Source organism: Squalius cephalus, assembly GCF_949319135.1.
Source record: "Squalius cephalus genome assembly, chromosome: 13".
NCBI classification, from domain to species: Eukaryota; Metazoa; Chordata; class Actinopteri; order Cypriniformes; family Leuciscidae; genus Squalius; species Squalius cephalus.
The window spans coordinates 5,669,317-5,684,114 of NC_137134.1; the positions used below are offsets into that span (position 1 = coordinate 5,669,317).

General features: G+C 39.6%; 1 protein-coding gene across 2 annotated transcripts in view; it reads left to right on the forward strand.

Moving 5' to 3' along the window:
• Nucleotides 1-14,798, forward strand: part of wwtr1 (WW domain containing transcription regulator 1) — a 51,557-nt gene that overhangs the window by 32,520 nt on the left and 4,239 nt on the right. The window contains exons 2-4 of one of the 2 annotated variants that reach the window (XM_079889654.1): nucleotides 1,147-1,286; nucleotides 12,028-12,272; nucleotides 14,636-14,760. In XM_079889654.1, coding sequence (XP_079745780.1) covers nucleotides 1,147-1,286; nucleotides 12,028-12,272; nucleotides 14,636-14,760 — 510 coding nt within the window. The remainder of the gene's footprint in view (nucleotides 1-1,146; nucleotides 1,287-12,027; nucleotides 12,273-14,635; nucleotides 14,761-14,798) is intronic. The other variant, XM_079889655.1, reaches the window with a different exon arrangement.

Consider the following 14,798-nt stretch of genomic DNA (forward strand, 5'->3'; position numbering starts at 1 on the left):
CATTTTGGGCAATGTTGCTGGGCAATGTTGCCGCCAACAGGCAACCAGATGAGACACAGGGCCCATGACCGATCTAAATTATCCAGATATATATTTATTGCTCATTTTCAATGAGAAAGTGCCCAAGCAACAATCGATTGGCAAGATTGCCCAGCAACATTGCTCAAAAAGTTGCCCTGTGTATCATCACCTTTAGAATAACATCAGACCACCAGAGAGAAACACGTGTGCATCTGGCTTTGTGGAGTAACTGACTTAAAGTAGCAACATGTATAGTTTTCTTGGTTGTATTTAGTTTAGATTTGTCTGTTCAAAATGCTCAATCATCTAATATTGTTTGACATCCAAAATGTAGCATTCTCTTGCAAATGTTTTTGCGTTCCCTCAGGGAGTTTTGCACTCACTCACAGCACTTTAGCCTTTGCTTGCAAAACTTTTGCGTTCCCCCGAGCAAGTTAACATTTGCAAGTTCGCAAAACCTTTATTCTTATCAGGGTTGGAGCAAAACTCTGCAGGACTGTGGCTCTCCAGGACGGATCCAGCCACAATCCAATGGCAATTATCACATTTTACTATTACTGTTATGTATTACTATTTTATGTTTTGGTGATTTCTTAAGGATGAGCGATCTCATTTGTATGATCTGCACTTGCCTCTCTGAAGGTTAGGTTTAGGGGTTGACCCTCATGCTTAGTGGGTTTTTTCTCCTGTTTTTGTACAGAAAATCCAACTTTTGGATTTTGGATCAATATTGTAAGAATCCAAACAATGTAAGAAACATACGGTTTCTCATGAGATCGGGTTGCCTCCAGAACATATTTGAATCTAGCATTGTCTCAGGGTTAGCACAGGCAAGTATCATTCACCAAAATCTAGACTATATTGTAGGTTAGGCACCATTTTGTGAGCTCCAATCTCATTTTTTACCCCATAACCATGTCCCTTTAGTCGCTCTGGCGAGCTTCCCCAACACTGACGCCACTGTAGTTCGACACGGCCGAGAAATCAGAAGGTTTCCTGTGAAAGACAGTTGGGTTCCTTCTAAATGGGTTTTTGGAGTAGATCGAAGGATGACCTTCCGAACACTGTGAATGCCCTTCTGCAGAAGTGTGTTTAACGTGAACATTTGCTGTTTCTCTTGTGCAGCCACATTGAGAAGATCACCACATGGCACGACCCCAGGAAGAACCTGACCCCCTCGGTGACCCAGATGGGTCTGCACAATCAAGCCTCCACTAACGCCAACATACAGCAGCGCTCCATGGCCCTCTCTCAACCCAACCTCGGTGAGTGTGAACTCCATTACTCATGAAAACACACACGCTCTCTTGAGCCGTTTCAATCAGCTGGCGAGGTGTTCTCCCCAACGCTCGATGGCCCATGACATTCACACACACACCTAATATCACAGCTTTGATGTGCTAGCATATATTTCTTCTTTTGATTTTAGAGGTGTGTGCTAAGGCAAGCATCTCTATTATTACGCTCATATTAGCTCAGAGTCTTAAAGGGTTTGCTCTCCCTAAGTAATTCTGTGATAATTTACTCACTCTCATGTTGTCCCAATCCCATAAGACCATAAGATAATCTAAGACCCAAATGAATGAAACTTTAGAGGTTGCTTTCTGTCCCTCCATTGAAAGTCCAAGTAACCAAACCTTAAAAGATCATAATGGTGTTGTAAAATGAATCCATATGAATCAAGCAGTTTAATCCATACATGAATAACACCACATATTACCCATGAAACCACATAGTAACTTGCTAAAAACCATCAGAAGCTTTCCGAAATCACCCCCTTTACCCTTTTATAGGGCATTATTTGAGGGAACGGCCATTTGTAGTGCTGGCTGAAACCATGTTAAGTGCACTCATTCAATCCCACAATGCACCACAGTATCTGATGTGCACTCAGCTGCTAGGTGCTAAATCAAGGGGTGTCAAAACTCACCATTCACATTTACTTCAAAACTACACAAATCTATTCAGTTCTTTGGGCTAGGCGCCAAACAAATGAAACAAAGTGTTTCATCCAGCAATTTCTTACTTTAAGTATTTGTTAATGACGTGAACACTATTTATCAGCAATACACATCAGTCTGTCTGTTGATCAGAGGTGTAGCTGCTCCGTTCGAGGGCTCGAATGCTGGTTTAATGAAGAAAGTCTCCCAGCTGAAGATCTGAAGGCTTTTAAAGCTGTTGTACTGTATATGTGAGGCGTTTTGTTTAGTGTCTGCATGTTGTTTGCTCTGACTCTGTCAGAACACTAAATGACTTCCAAATGGGCTTTCTTTGTTTGCCTTTTTTTTTTTTTTTTTCAAATCCTGATTTGTGATGAAATGGAAAAAAAGGTGTGCCTCTGCTTTGTTGGCAGCCGAGAAACAGATTCCAGCGAAGGGGGTGGGGGGGGGATAAGAACGAGACGAAAGAGTTTGGAGGGAGAAAGATTCCTTCCAGCACTTCCAGCGCATACAGTAGACGCCCACTATCTCAGCATATAGAGTTACAGTGCACACTACAACGTTTAGTCTGCAGTCACAGGAAGTAAAGAGAGTTGATAAAAGTTACAATACTTGACTCCCAAACAAAAACTGACCTCCCAAAAGAACACGTCCAGTGTGTGTTGTGCAATGAAAAACATCAGTGAGACCGTAGCACGCATCATGAGTGTGAGGAAGCGCTGGTGATGACATCTCACCGCACTGGATGTGAATAAAGCTGCTCAGCCTGAAATAATGAGTGTGTGTGTGTGTGTAAGCCAACCTGCTACACTCGTTCAAACGGCCGTTTTCCTCCCTGATCTTCTGTAAACTCAACCATTCATTTCTGTCTTGCACGATCTTCTGATGACTCAACCACTCTTTTTTTTTTGTGTGTGTGTGTGTGTGTGTTTTTTGTTTTTTACATGGCTGTGTCATCCATTTTGGCTCACTAGAACAAGTTCAGAGGGCTCACAATAGAAAGCCGTGACTCAGTCCTGGCCCCTACAATCCCACAATGCCTTGTTCTTCCTCTATCCCTGGCTTTTTTTCAGTCTCTGGGAACTTGAGGGGCAACATATTTCCTCTATTCTTAGTTTAGACCAGCTCGAGCCTTCACCTGTTGTGTGTGTTCACCATGGGCCCCCCTCAAAATATAGGGATTATGGGTAATTGACAGTTGACACTGTAATGCAGGGCCTAAGGTCCTGTTTCTCCCAGTCTTTTCCACTCTTATTAGAACTCTATAGTTTGTTCCGTATCTTTTTCTCCTGGCAGTTGATAACAATGGACATATTGCATCACACTCAGTTTTACAAGCAGCTGTTCTGCTTTTTTAGCTCTTAAGCTGAAATTAAGCCCAGCGTGAATGTGTGGTTTGGGTCAATGATATTTAAACGTACATTAATGCAGTTCATTCATTCAGTGAATATACATCTTAAACGATGAGGATGTTTTTAAATTTGATACATAGAGATGTCTCTGTTTATCTGACTTTTTTATGACAAGCAAGGATAGTTCAGGTTGTAAAATGTGCCACCAAAACTTACCAAAAACTTAATGACACTGATTAATTAATAATTAAAAAAACTTGCCTTGAAAAATATTTTTGAGTAAATGTTTTGCTTGGTTACACCTCATGACATTATTGAAAAAGTTAGTACATTTAAACTTTTCTTGAACATTGTAGCTATAATTAGTTTTTTCCCATCCATGTGTTTTATTCATTTGGATTTGATTGGATCTTGAAAAGTGGTCTGTGTTATATTTTATAATATTGGACACTGCTGTTTGACCCTAGCTACATCAACAGAAAAAACAATTAATTTTAGGGCCAACACAAGTCATTACATTTTGATTAAAAACTCAAACCACTACACTGTCAGAAAATAAATTGCACACAACAGTTTGGCGCAGGGGCAGTTCCCCTTAAAAGGACAATTTTGTACTTTTTTTTACCCATAAAAGGTGTTTGTTTGTATTATGTAGGCTACCCTTAAGGTGTATGTCCCTTTTAGGGGTAAATAAGGTACAAGTATGTTCCTTTAATAAGGGTCCTGCGCCAGTGACGAGCTGTTTTGCCCCTTTGCACATTTAAGTAGTGGCGTAAACGAAGCGCTACTCCTCAGTGGGCATCGCTCTGGAGTGGGTCAGGCTGCCGGCTGATCTCTAGCTGTTGTGCTGTTGCCGAACAGGACAGTTGCCCGACGCTTGGGAGCAGGCCGTCACCCCTCAGGGAGAAACATACTTCATTGACCACAAAACCCAGAGCACCTCATGGCTGGACCCGCGGGTGGGTAAGTACTCCCTTCTCGAGTTCCTGGAGTCCAATCAGCCCAGTAGCTTGATCCAATCATTTAATTCTTCCACATCCTGCCGCCCCACTCAAATCCCACAGTCTCATTCCTGATCGTCTGACCCCCGTTTCCCACACTGCCACTAATCTAAACCCACAGTATGATGAAATGGCATGAGGGTGTTGTTCTAGTGCTGTGACTAGCATGTGTTGTTGACATGAGAGTGAGAGTGTAATGATCCACAGATGATTTGCGCTACATGCTAATACTTGTTGATTGTCATTATTGTCTGTTGGCCTGATCAGTGATCATTTCCCTTATAAAAACTTAATGATCCTTGATGACCATTTCCAGGGACAATTCAAATTCTGTCATGTCTTTCCAAACCTTTATGACTTTCATTCTTCTGCAAAACACAATTTGACGAGTGTTTAAACTATTTTCTTAAATATAATGGAAGCCAATGGGATCCAAAACGAACAAATTAACCACATTGACTTTCATTGTATGGACAAAAAATAGTTTTGGAACGACATGAGCGTGAGTAAATGATGACCGAATGTTCATTTTTCAATGGTACTAAATATATTGTTTTGCCCAATGACCAACAACTGAAAGTCTGATCTAATAATGTGTATTTTTTGGTGAAAATATCTGTAAAGTTATGGCTGGCTTGACTGACATGTCATGTTCCTCTAGCCTGTAAAATAAATATTAGAAATAACCTGTGCTCAATATATTATTTAGTTTACCCCATAAAGTTGGGGAACATTGGCATCGAGTTTCAACCTACTATTGTTCATAATTGTGGACATTAGTTACTGTCACAATATTAGATTTTCACTATATGATTATCGTGAGCAAAACAATTCACATTAATGATATTATCGCATATTATCTAAAAAAAAATTTACATATAAAAGATAATATCAGAAGAGTAGTATCACGGTTATTGTCGATTCTGGTATACAACACCCCTAGTGGACATAGAGCTCAGACAAATATGTCTTTATGATATGGTAAATAGATATTCAACATAAGAAGCAATAGTGACACATATGGACCCACTTTATAGTCTTTAATTACTATGTAACTTTTAAATTAATAATTTGATACGATGCACTTATTGTGTAAATACATGTGTTTTACATTGTACTGTGCTTTTTACATCTGTAATAATGCTGTTGACCCGACACCTACCCTTAACCCGCCCTTAAAACTTATCCTACCCACACCACCAGACCAAAGCAGAAAAATAGTAGTTAAAGACACCTTATATAAAGTAGGACTAATATAAAGTAGTGTAATTGGAGTGAGATATGGCTAACACTTTTGATTTTGAGCTCTTGTTGAGACAGGATGTCCATTTAAATCTCACAGATTTTTGGGACTGGAAGTTTTTTCCTTTCCTTTTTTCTTGTCGTTTTTTGCTGACCCTGTTAGACAGCTGATGCCGTTTCTGGGAAATCAATGAAACAAGAAGTTCTTTGTGGTGTGGCTTCAGCAACTCAATCGACTCTGTCCGATCTCTCTCTCTCTCTCCTCTCGTCCACGGACCTCGTCCGCTCCGCATGTGTTTTCCATCATGGAGGTTGTTGTGACACTCAGATGTCAGGAGGCCAAAGGCTGGAAGGCAGAGTGTGTCGGACGCCTCCAGAGCCACGGTTCACATCTGGACCAGCAGCTCGCACTGGAACAGAGAGTAACCGAGAGTCAGGGACACCTGTTGGACTCAGACGGTGAACCACCTGAACTCTGTCAAGGCGCCTTTATTTATATAGCGCTTTACACAATGCAGATTGTTTCAAAGCAGCTTCACAGTGGTAACCTCTAGATAAATGGCATTTAAAAGTCAATCTCAATAGTAAATGTCCGTCTTAAAATGTCATGAAATGTTTAACCTATTTTTAGGACCATTTATTATTTGCATTGAGACTACATTTTCCTCACAATTATTGGTTGAGTTTCTGCACCACAGACAACACTGAACAGAATAATTCCTTTTGATGTGAATACAAAGTATTGTAACGTTGACAAAATTTACCCAAGAAAATTCGGCTGCACTTTATTTTAAGGTGCAATAGTTACATTGTACTTACTCAAATAAGTACTGAGTAATATTAATTAACTACATGTACTTACTATAGGTTTAGGGTTTGGTTTATGGTTAGTTACTTTTAATCATGCATCATTTACTGTTAATACTATAGTAAGTAACGTGTAACTACGTCACCTTAAAATAAAGTGCCACGACATTTATATTGCATGGTAGAACTCCTCTATAACAGTTAAAAAGGTGAAGATTGACAATGTTCCTTTGATTATAATGGCCATTATAACCACTAGATGGCAGCAGAGGACCAATCCCTGCATTTTGAGTCAGCTTAGACCCCATAAGCACATGTTATGAAGGCCTTAAACCCTTTGAACCCCGATAATTGCTGATCACAGCTAGATTTTACGGTTAATACTAAGTACATGTTGTAACGTGTAACTACGTCACCTTAAAATAGTGTTACCAAATATTATGTCATTGTCTACTCACCCTTGAGTTGTTCCAACCCTGTAACACTTTCAAGTTTCAAGTTATTTTAATGAAACCTGAGAGATTTCTGTCCCTCCATTGAAAGTCCATTCCACCAAGACTTTCAAGCTTCATGAAACCATCATAAAAGTAACCCATATGAATCGAGCGCTTTAATCCAAGTCTTCCGAAGATACTCAGTCACTTTATATGATGAACAGATTTAATATAGGCTTTTATTCACATCACTAACATTGATTAGCAAACATACAGCACATGCATAGGTTGGCTGAAGCCCAAACCTCGCTGGTTCTCCTGCATCAGGCAACCATGTTTTGGTGGACTTTCAATGGAAGGACAGAAATCTCTCAGGTTTCAAAATATTGTCATTTGTGTTTTTAAGATGAACAAAAGTCTAATAGGTTTGGAGCAACATGATGGTTAGCAATAGATTACATAATTTTCCTGTTTGTTTGAACTAACCCTTTAATTGTCCTGGAAAATAATATCACAATGCAAAATATCTCGATGGCAGTAAAAATAGTTGATGACTTCAGTGACAGAAGTAAAGTCTGAACTAGCGAATGTCTCCTCTTCATCTTACCATATAAGGCCGTCTTTGATTCACCTCAACTGCTCGATTGCCAAATCCTCCACCCCATCCATAAAAATTACCTTTTGAAGATCTTTTCCTTGTAAATAAATGTTCGTATATCTTTTAAATAAAGCAAAGTGTCCTCAGCTCCTGCGTAGTTATGATTGTGGCGTTTATTAAGAGATTTTGTTCAGTTCTGTGTACATGATGCAGATTTGTTTGTGGTATCTCTTGACATTTTGACCTGGTTTATCATTTTCCACACACACTTGGATGGTTGACGTGATGTCTTCCTGTTCGCTGGACAATTGATGGCCTGAAAATGTCTATAGCAAGTCTGAAGAATCACTGCATGTAGTCTAACAAGGAAATTGGTTAAGTGCCAGTTTTAGGCCGTTCTCTTGTGCATTATGTAACCCTCTCCAACAGAAATCCATTTATAGTAGAACTGTGAGACACACAGGGTGATGTGCCTCAACTTTTTCCACCCAGTAAGTTTGATTGAGTCTTTTACACATTTTAAGAAGATGTGGGTCCTGTGGAGATATGTAGGGTTGGGGGAGTTGAACAAACATGATATTTCAAATCAAGCCATTTGTTGAGGAAAAGTGTGCTATGTATTGACTCATTTTACTTTTAAAGGAGGAACCTGAGCCATACCTTTAGACAAGACAATTATAGAGATGGGCTCTTGGGTCTGGGCTCTTTTGACTTGGGCCAGCACTTTTACATTCATGCTTTTATCCATAGTGAATTACATTGCATTCATGGTACACATGTCTTCCCTGGGAATCAAACCCATGACCTTGGCATTGCTAGCATGAGTACATAGTTATTACAGATGCATAAAATGGAACCCAACATTTTTCTTGAGATCTTCCATTAAACAAGCAACACCCTACAAGCCACTTACAGTAGCAACCACTCAGACTATGTTAGCAACCACATAGCAACGCCCTGGCAACCACCCACCGAACGTTTTAGTTCATTGCACTTAATCTAGCTCAGGTGCGTCCAATCCTGCCCATGAACGGCCAGCTTTAGCTCCAGCCAGACCAAACACACACGCCTGGATGTTTCTCGTAATCCGGGAGTCCTTGATTAGCTGGTTCAGGTGTGTTTATTCAGGTCTGGAGCTAAACTCTGCGGGACAGGAGCACGATTGGACACCCCTGATCTGGCTGCGTTTGATAGTAAGTTCATGTTCTGCGTGAACGATGAGTCAATCAAATCCTGAAACTCATTATGCTAACATGATTGTTTTACTGAGTATACTTAGCATTACCTGATCACATAAAGAGTCTCTTTTTTATTTGTTTGTTTGTTCTAAACCTTACTGTAAATCTCAAGAAAACACTTTATGTGCAGTATTTGTAACTACTGTGTACTTATGAGCAGCGTTGGGGAAAGTTACTGTTAGAAGTAATGCGTTACAATATTGTCACCCCCTTAAAAAAGTAACTAATTGCATTACGTGACACTCCTCTGTGTCTCATCTGGGCTGGACTTGCTTGCTTGTTTTTTAATAAATAAATAAAATAACATGTAAAGGCCCTTTCACACCATAAGTGAGAAGTTTTAGGCTTATATTAACATCTGTACAGTAGAGGGCGCCGCTCAAACAAACCTTTCAGCTGTGCTGCCAGTCTGAACCGCAGAAGAACAAGAAACAGGAGAAGAACGTTCAACACCCTACTTCAGCAGTAAAAGCAAAGAGCTTGGGTCATCAAAAGTCAACAGTAAAGACATTGGTTAATAAAGTATTTGTCTAATTTATTATTAAAGTATTGCAGGTTTGCGTAATATTCTGAGTTTGCATTTCATTGTTTGTATTCATGTAGAGGAATACTGGCATAGCTCAGGTTACTCGTACAGCCCGCTGTTTCACGGCTCAAAACGAACCTGAAGAGATCGAAACAACAACAAACTACCGAGACCGCAACGGCAATAGAGGCCATGACAAGCGCTTGTTCGAGGGAGCTCAGCCATGAGAGTACAAAGATAGTTTTATCGCTCATTACTTCTGGAGAGAATATATATAGCCGCTCTGGAGAAAACCTCCATTCTCCAGTCCAGTCACCTCAGCACACTACATTTCCCAGAATCCCTCCTGGCTCACTCTCCACAATCACCACAGCCGTCAATCACCCTCATCAGCACCTTCCACTTCAACCTCACCTCTCACTTCACCATTTATCTGGTCTTGTTGTTCCTACCAAGAACTACCAACCTCTGAGAGACTCACCTGTGAGATCCAGTCTTCAGTCATCCGTCTTCTCCAGCGATCCACTCATCTCTCATCTCAGACAGATCAGAACTGTCATTCACCGCTATCAACTCAACGTATATCCATTCTCCCAGTTACTCGCCTGTTCACGTCGATTGTTATCTGTATGCCTGCAATAAACCACAGTTTTGGATATTACCTGTTGTTGCGTTCCTCTGTTCCATGACGCATTGAAGTTAAAGTTTATTCCTTATATAAAGTGGACCACGGTAGTTTCACTTTCACGGTTACACTATTTTAAGATGACGTTGTTACAGTGTAATTACACAAATATGTACTGAGTAATATTAATCAACTGCATGTACTTACTGTAGGGTTAAGGTTTGGTTTAAGGTTAGTTGCTTGTAATTATGCATAATTTTCTGTCAATACTATAGTAAGTGCATGTAACTACGTCACCTTAAAATAAAGTGTGACTGTCTTCACTTGTTGAGGGTTGCACCAAGCAAAGAGAATACAAACTGAGTCTAGGCCCTTGCAGCCACCTTATCATCAGTCATGGTGACACGTACGTCGTTTTATTTTGATATAAGCTGCACAATACTGAGTCCATGAGCGGTTCAGGCCGCTCCGTGAGCCGGAGAGCAGAGAGACTGTGCTTTGTTTGTGCCGTATCTCACGACTCTTTCAGCCCACATCTGGCTTTTACAGGAATGTTTTCTCCATGTGAAAGTGGTTTACCCGACAGATAAACACACCACACACACAGAGACACACACACACACACACACACACACACACACACATGCTCCAAACGGTCACGAGTCGCAAACACTCTTCACAGGAGCTGTGGGCTGAAGAACCCTCGCGCACTTCACAATTAAAAATAAAGACTATGATAATGAAGCTGGTTGAGTCTGAAGTAAAGCAGTGAATCTTGTGCAGAAGATCAGAAGGTCAGTTGTGAAACGCCACCAGCGTCCTTGAAGCAAACAGTGTGTCCGATCTGTCCGTTCCTCTGAGAACAGCAACAGAACAGCTCTTCACCATCCAGAGACGAATGAAATCACGCTAAAATACAGCAGTTATTGTGAAAATGTAATTGATAAAAATCATACTGTCTGCTTAAAGCAAATTGATTTGTTTCATTTTCTCAGACAAGCCTTTCTTTTTGAGTTCTCATCTTACTAATTTTTCTCTTTTTCTCTTTGAAAATTCATTTTACGAGCATCTATAAAAGGCCCACCCTAATAATCATCTGGTACATGTAGGCTAGCCAATCACAACAGACCTCATTTACATATTGAAATCTTAAAGATACACTAACATTCAAAAGTTTGGGGTCAGAAAAATTTGTTTTAAAATGAATAACATTTATACAGCAAAGATGCTTTAAATTGCCCAAAAGTGTCAGTAAAGACATTTATAATGTTACAAAATATTTATATTTCAAGTAAATGAAATAAATAGAATCCTGAAAAATAAATGTATTATGTAAATTGTATCATGGTTTCGACAAAAATATAGTGCAACACATCTGTTTTCAACATTGATAATTATCAGAAATGTTTCTTGAGCATCGAATCATCATATTTGAATGATAGGGAAAATTAACATTTCAAAATGCAAATGCTTTGATTTGCATTTTGTGACATGTATGGTCTCGTCTCCTGAGCTAAGTGTTTCGTCACACCCCTAATAAATCATAATTTCCCAACAACAGATTTGGTTAGCAGTGAAAATGCTGAGTACTAACCACTAGCCAACAGTTCATGTCAAGCCCTGGTCATGAGAACTACTTTCTGTCTTGTTTTTGTACAGCTAACATTATAATTGGACGTATGTGACTTGCCTGTAGTCGGTGGTGACGGTGAAGACAGTTTTCTTCAGTGTTTAACTGTTTAAATTCCTCCTGCTCACTGAAGAAATTAGGAACAATGTGTCTAGACTTCAGAAAAAGTACTAAGCGCTTATTATTTCACTACTATAACTAAGAATTTAAAGTATCCCTCACTGAGTCAAGTCAAGTCACCTTTATTTATACAGCGCTTTTAACAATAGAGATTGCATCAAAGCAGCTTTGATTCAGCTTAAGTAAGTTCAGTGATGGTTCATTTCTGTTAAAAGTTATTAATTTAGTTCATTTATAGCCGCTCTTGAGTTAACCTGATGTCATCGTCCAGCTCAGTTCAGTTCTCATATAATGGTGTCAATGCAGGAGATCAATAATATTGTTGAATATTATATGAAATGTCCTCAACTAAGCAAGACAAAGGCAAAAAAGGCTCATTGTAGACGCCTGATTCCTTGTAAATGACGATCAGCTTAGAGCTTGCCAGTGAAGAACGTTGTGCTCAGTATGCGTCAGATGCTCAGTGAAGTGTGTGTGTGTGTGTGTGTTGCAGTGCTCAGCCAGCAGGCTCATCAGCAGCACCTCCAGCAGCAGCAGGCTCAGGCCCAGGCTCAAGCTCAAGCCCAGGCTCAGGCCCAAGCCCAAGCTCAGGCCCAGGTCCAGGGCTCCCAGCAGCAGCAGAGCTCTCAGCCCATGATGAACATGAGCGCCCAGCAGCACCAGCAGAAGATGAGGCTCCAGCGCATCCAGATGGAGCGAGAGCGCATCCAGAGGAGACAGGAGGAGCTCCTGAGACAGGTGAGTGTCTGCTGGATACAGGGGGAACAGTCCTCTCTTCACAGTGCTGTGTGACCTGTGTATTCCTCTGGATGCCTCAAACCCCACCAGGTGTCACCTGAGCTCTCGGAGGGGCTGGTTTTAGTGGAACTGATTATAGAAATGTGAATGTTAAAGGCCTGGTTTCACAGACGGGGCTTAGATTAAGCCAGGATTAGGCCTTAGATCAATTAGGGCTTTTGAAACAGCACATGTACATATGACAAAACAATGACACAGACAGATTTTAAGATATATCATTGCAAGTTGCTTTCAGGTAAACAGCTTAAACATGCATTTAGTCTGAGACTGTGAAACCGGGGGCAAAACTTCAATTCAGTTGCTGCCTTAAATCAAGTATAATCAATTTCCCTATATAAGTCGTTTCAACTTAAATTATATTAAACTGACTCAAAAAATCGAGTTGAATCTTGTATAACTTATAAAAATGTGAAATTGCTTACATTATTTTGCAGTGATGCGATGACTTTACCCAATCAGCGATTGGCTCTTATTTAGAAGGCGGGACTTATTCCGTCATAATGAGCGTTGCACTTTTCCCCATTCAAAACCATACGAGTGACGCGCCTTATGTAATTCTATAGTCTTTGATAAGAAGTGCCTTTTCCAAAAGGGTGAAATGGGGAATGAAATATATGACTCTCAGACCAAACACCAGGGTCAGCTTAGAGAGAGGCCGGGAAGCTCTGATGTGAACTCTGACGCCCCCTGGTGGTGCACGCGCTCGGGCCGCATCATAACTCAAGCTCAGGTTTATAGGAATGATTGAAACGAGCACGAGTAAAGCAGCAGACAGACCTCACACAGCATGTGTTTACATCCAACAGTCCTGGCTCTATTCACTCAGTTTCTGATCATGATGGACATGCTTTCAGTGTGAGAACACAGGCAGTTTGCATGTTTGTGGACTCGTCGGGCATTGGTTTCTGGTCCTGGATGTGTTCCACGGCTCCGCTGGACTGGATTCTTGCAGCTGTTTTTGCAAAAGCACTCCACCCTGAATCTCTATATATAAACAGCCTGAGCTCTGGCCAGTGCACTTCACTGTGAAGATGATCGTTTTAGAAAAGCATTTACACTAATTCCTCAGATCAAACTCATTGTTAAAACTGTAAAAAAGGATTTAAACAATTTAAAGCTCAAATAATCCAGTCACCTTATGGGTTTACCTGTTACGTTGTCATGGCAATAAAGTTGTAAATTTGAATAATTCATGGTAAAGTCATGATAGCATGTTGCTCACATCTTGTGTTTTGGCTATTGGCAACTGTATGTCTGAAGCTTTTGCTTAGTTTTTTACAATAAAGAATTACTTAAGTAACAAAAAATAAGTAACATTAAAAGCCCAAACTACTATTAAGTATTACTAACAAATGTATAGTATATATATATATAATTCAATATTAATTTGTAATATTTTTATAGGGCTGTCAAAAGATTAATCGCGATTAATCGCATCCAAAATAAAAGTTTGTGTTTACATAATATATGTGTGTGTACTGTGTATAATTATTTTGTATATATAAATACACACACATCATGTATATATTTAAGAAATATTTGCATACATTTACTGTATATATTTATATATAATTTATATTATATATAAATATAATTTTTTTATATATAAATTACAAATTTTTCTTAAATATATACAAGCATGTGTGTGTATTTATATATACAAATTTAATTATACACAGTACACACACATATATTATGTAAACACAAACTTTTATTTTGGATGCGATTAATCGCGATTAATCTTTTGACAGCCCTAATTTTTTGTTTCAGTTTTAATTTTAGTAATTTTGGGTATTTCAACAAACAAAAATTGGAAATGTTGCCTTGGCTAAACTAAACGAGTAGTTTCAACGCGAGTGAGTTTGTGTGTGTATATACAATTTCTAGTAGGATGTATTGATACACTGTCTATTGAATTTAATTTTCTCACATTCATGTTTTCATATGAATAGGAAAATATTAAAGACTTAATCGCTCCACAATATACAGTAGCTTCTACCAGAAAGCACCAGCCCAACTCGATGAGGCAAATATACACATAAATGTCTTTAACAACTGCGATTTTATTTAGATTTAACTAGTTTTAATTTGAGTTGTTGAATATATAATATCAATATTTCTATGTTCCTGAGACTCACACCAGCATTAATAACTGGAAATACAAGGTATATTTAGTTAATTATAATACAGGCAGTAAAGCAGTTTTATGAGCACAGATTGTAAATGTTAGCTCTTCCTCTCAGTGTTTGAGTTCCTCATGTTAGTGTTTGTCAGGGTTACAGTGTGTGTGTGTGTTTCTCCAGGAGGTGGCGCTCCGACAGCTGCCCATGGACTCTGATAACATGGCCCCCGTGGCTCCAGCCATCAGCTCTCCGGTCATGACACAGGCCAGCATGCCCACCAACAGCTCGGACCCCTTCCTCAACAGGCAGGTGTCCTCCTCACCCTCTCCTGTGGAGATGAGCT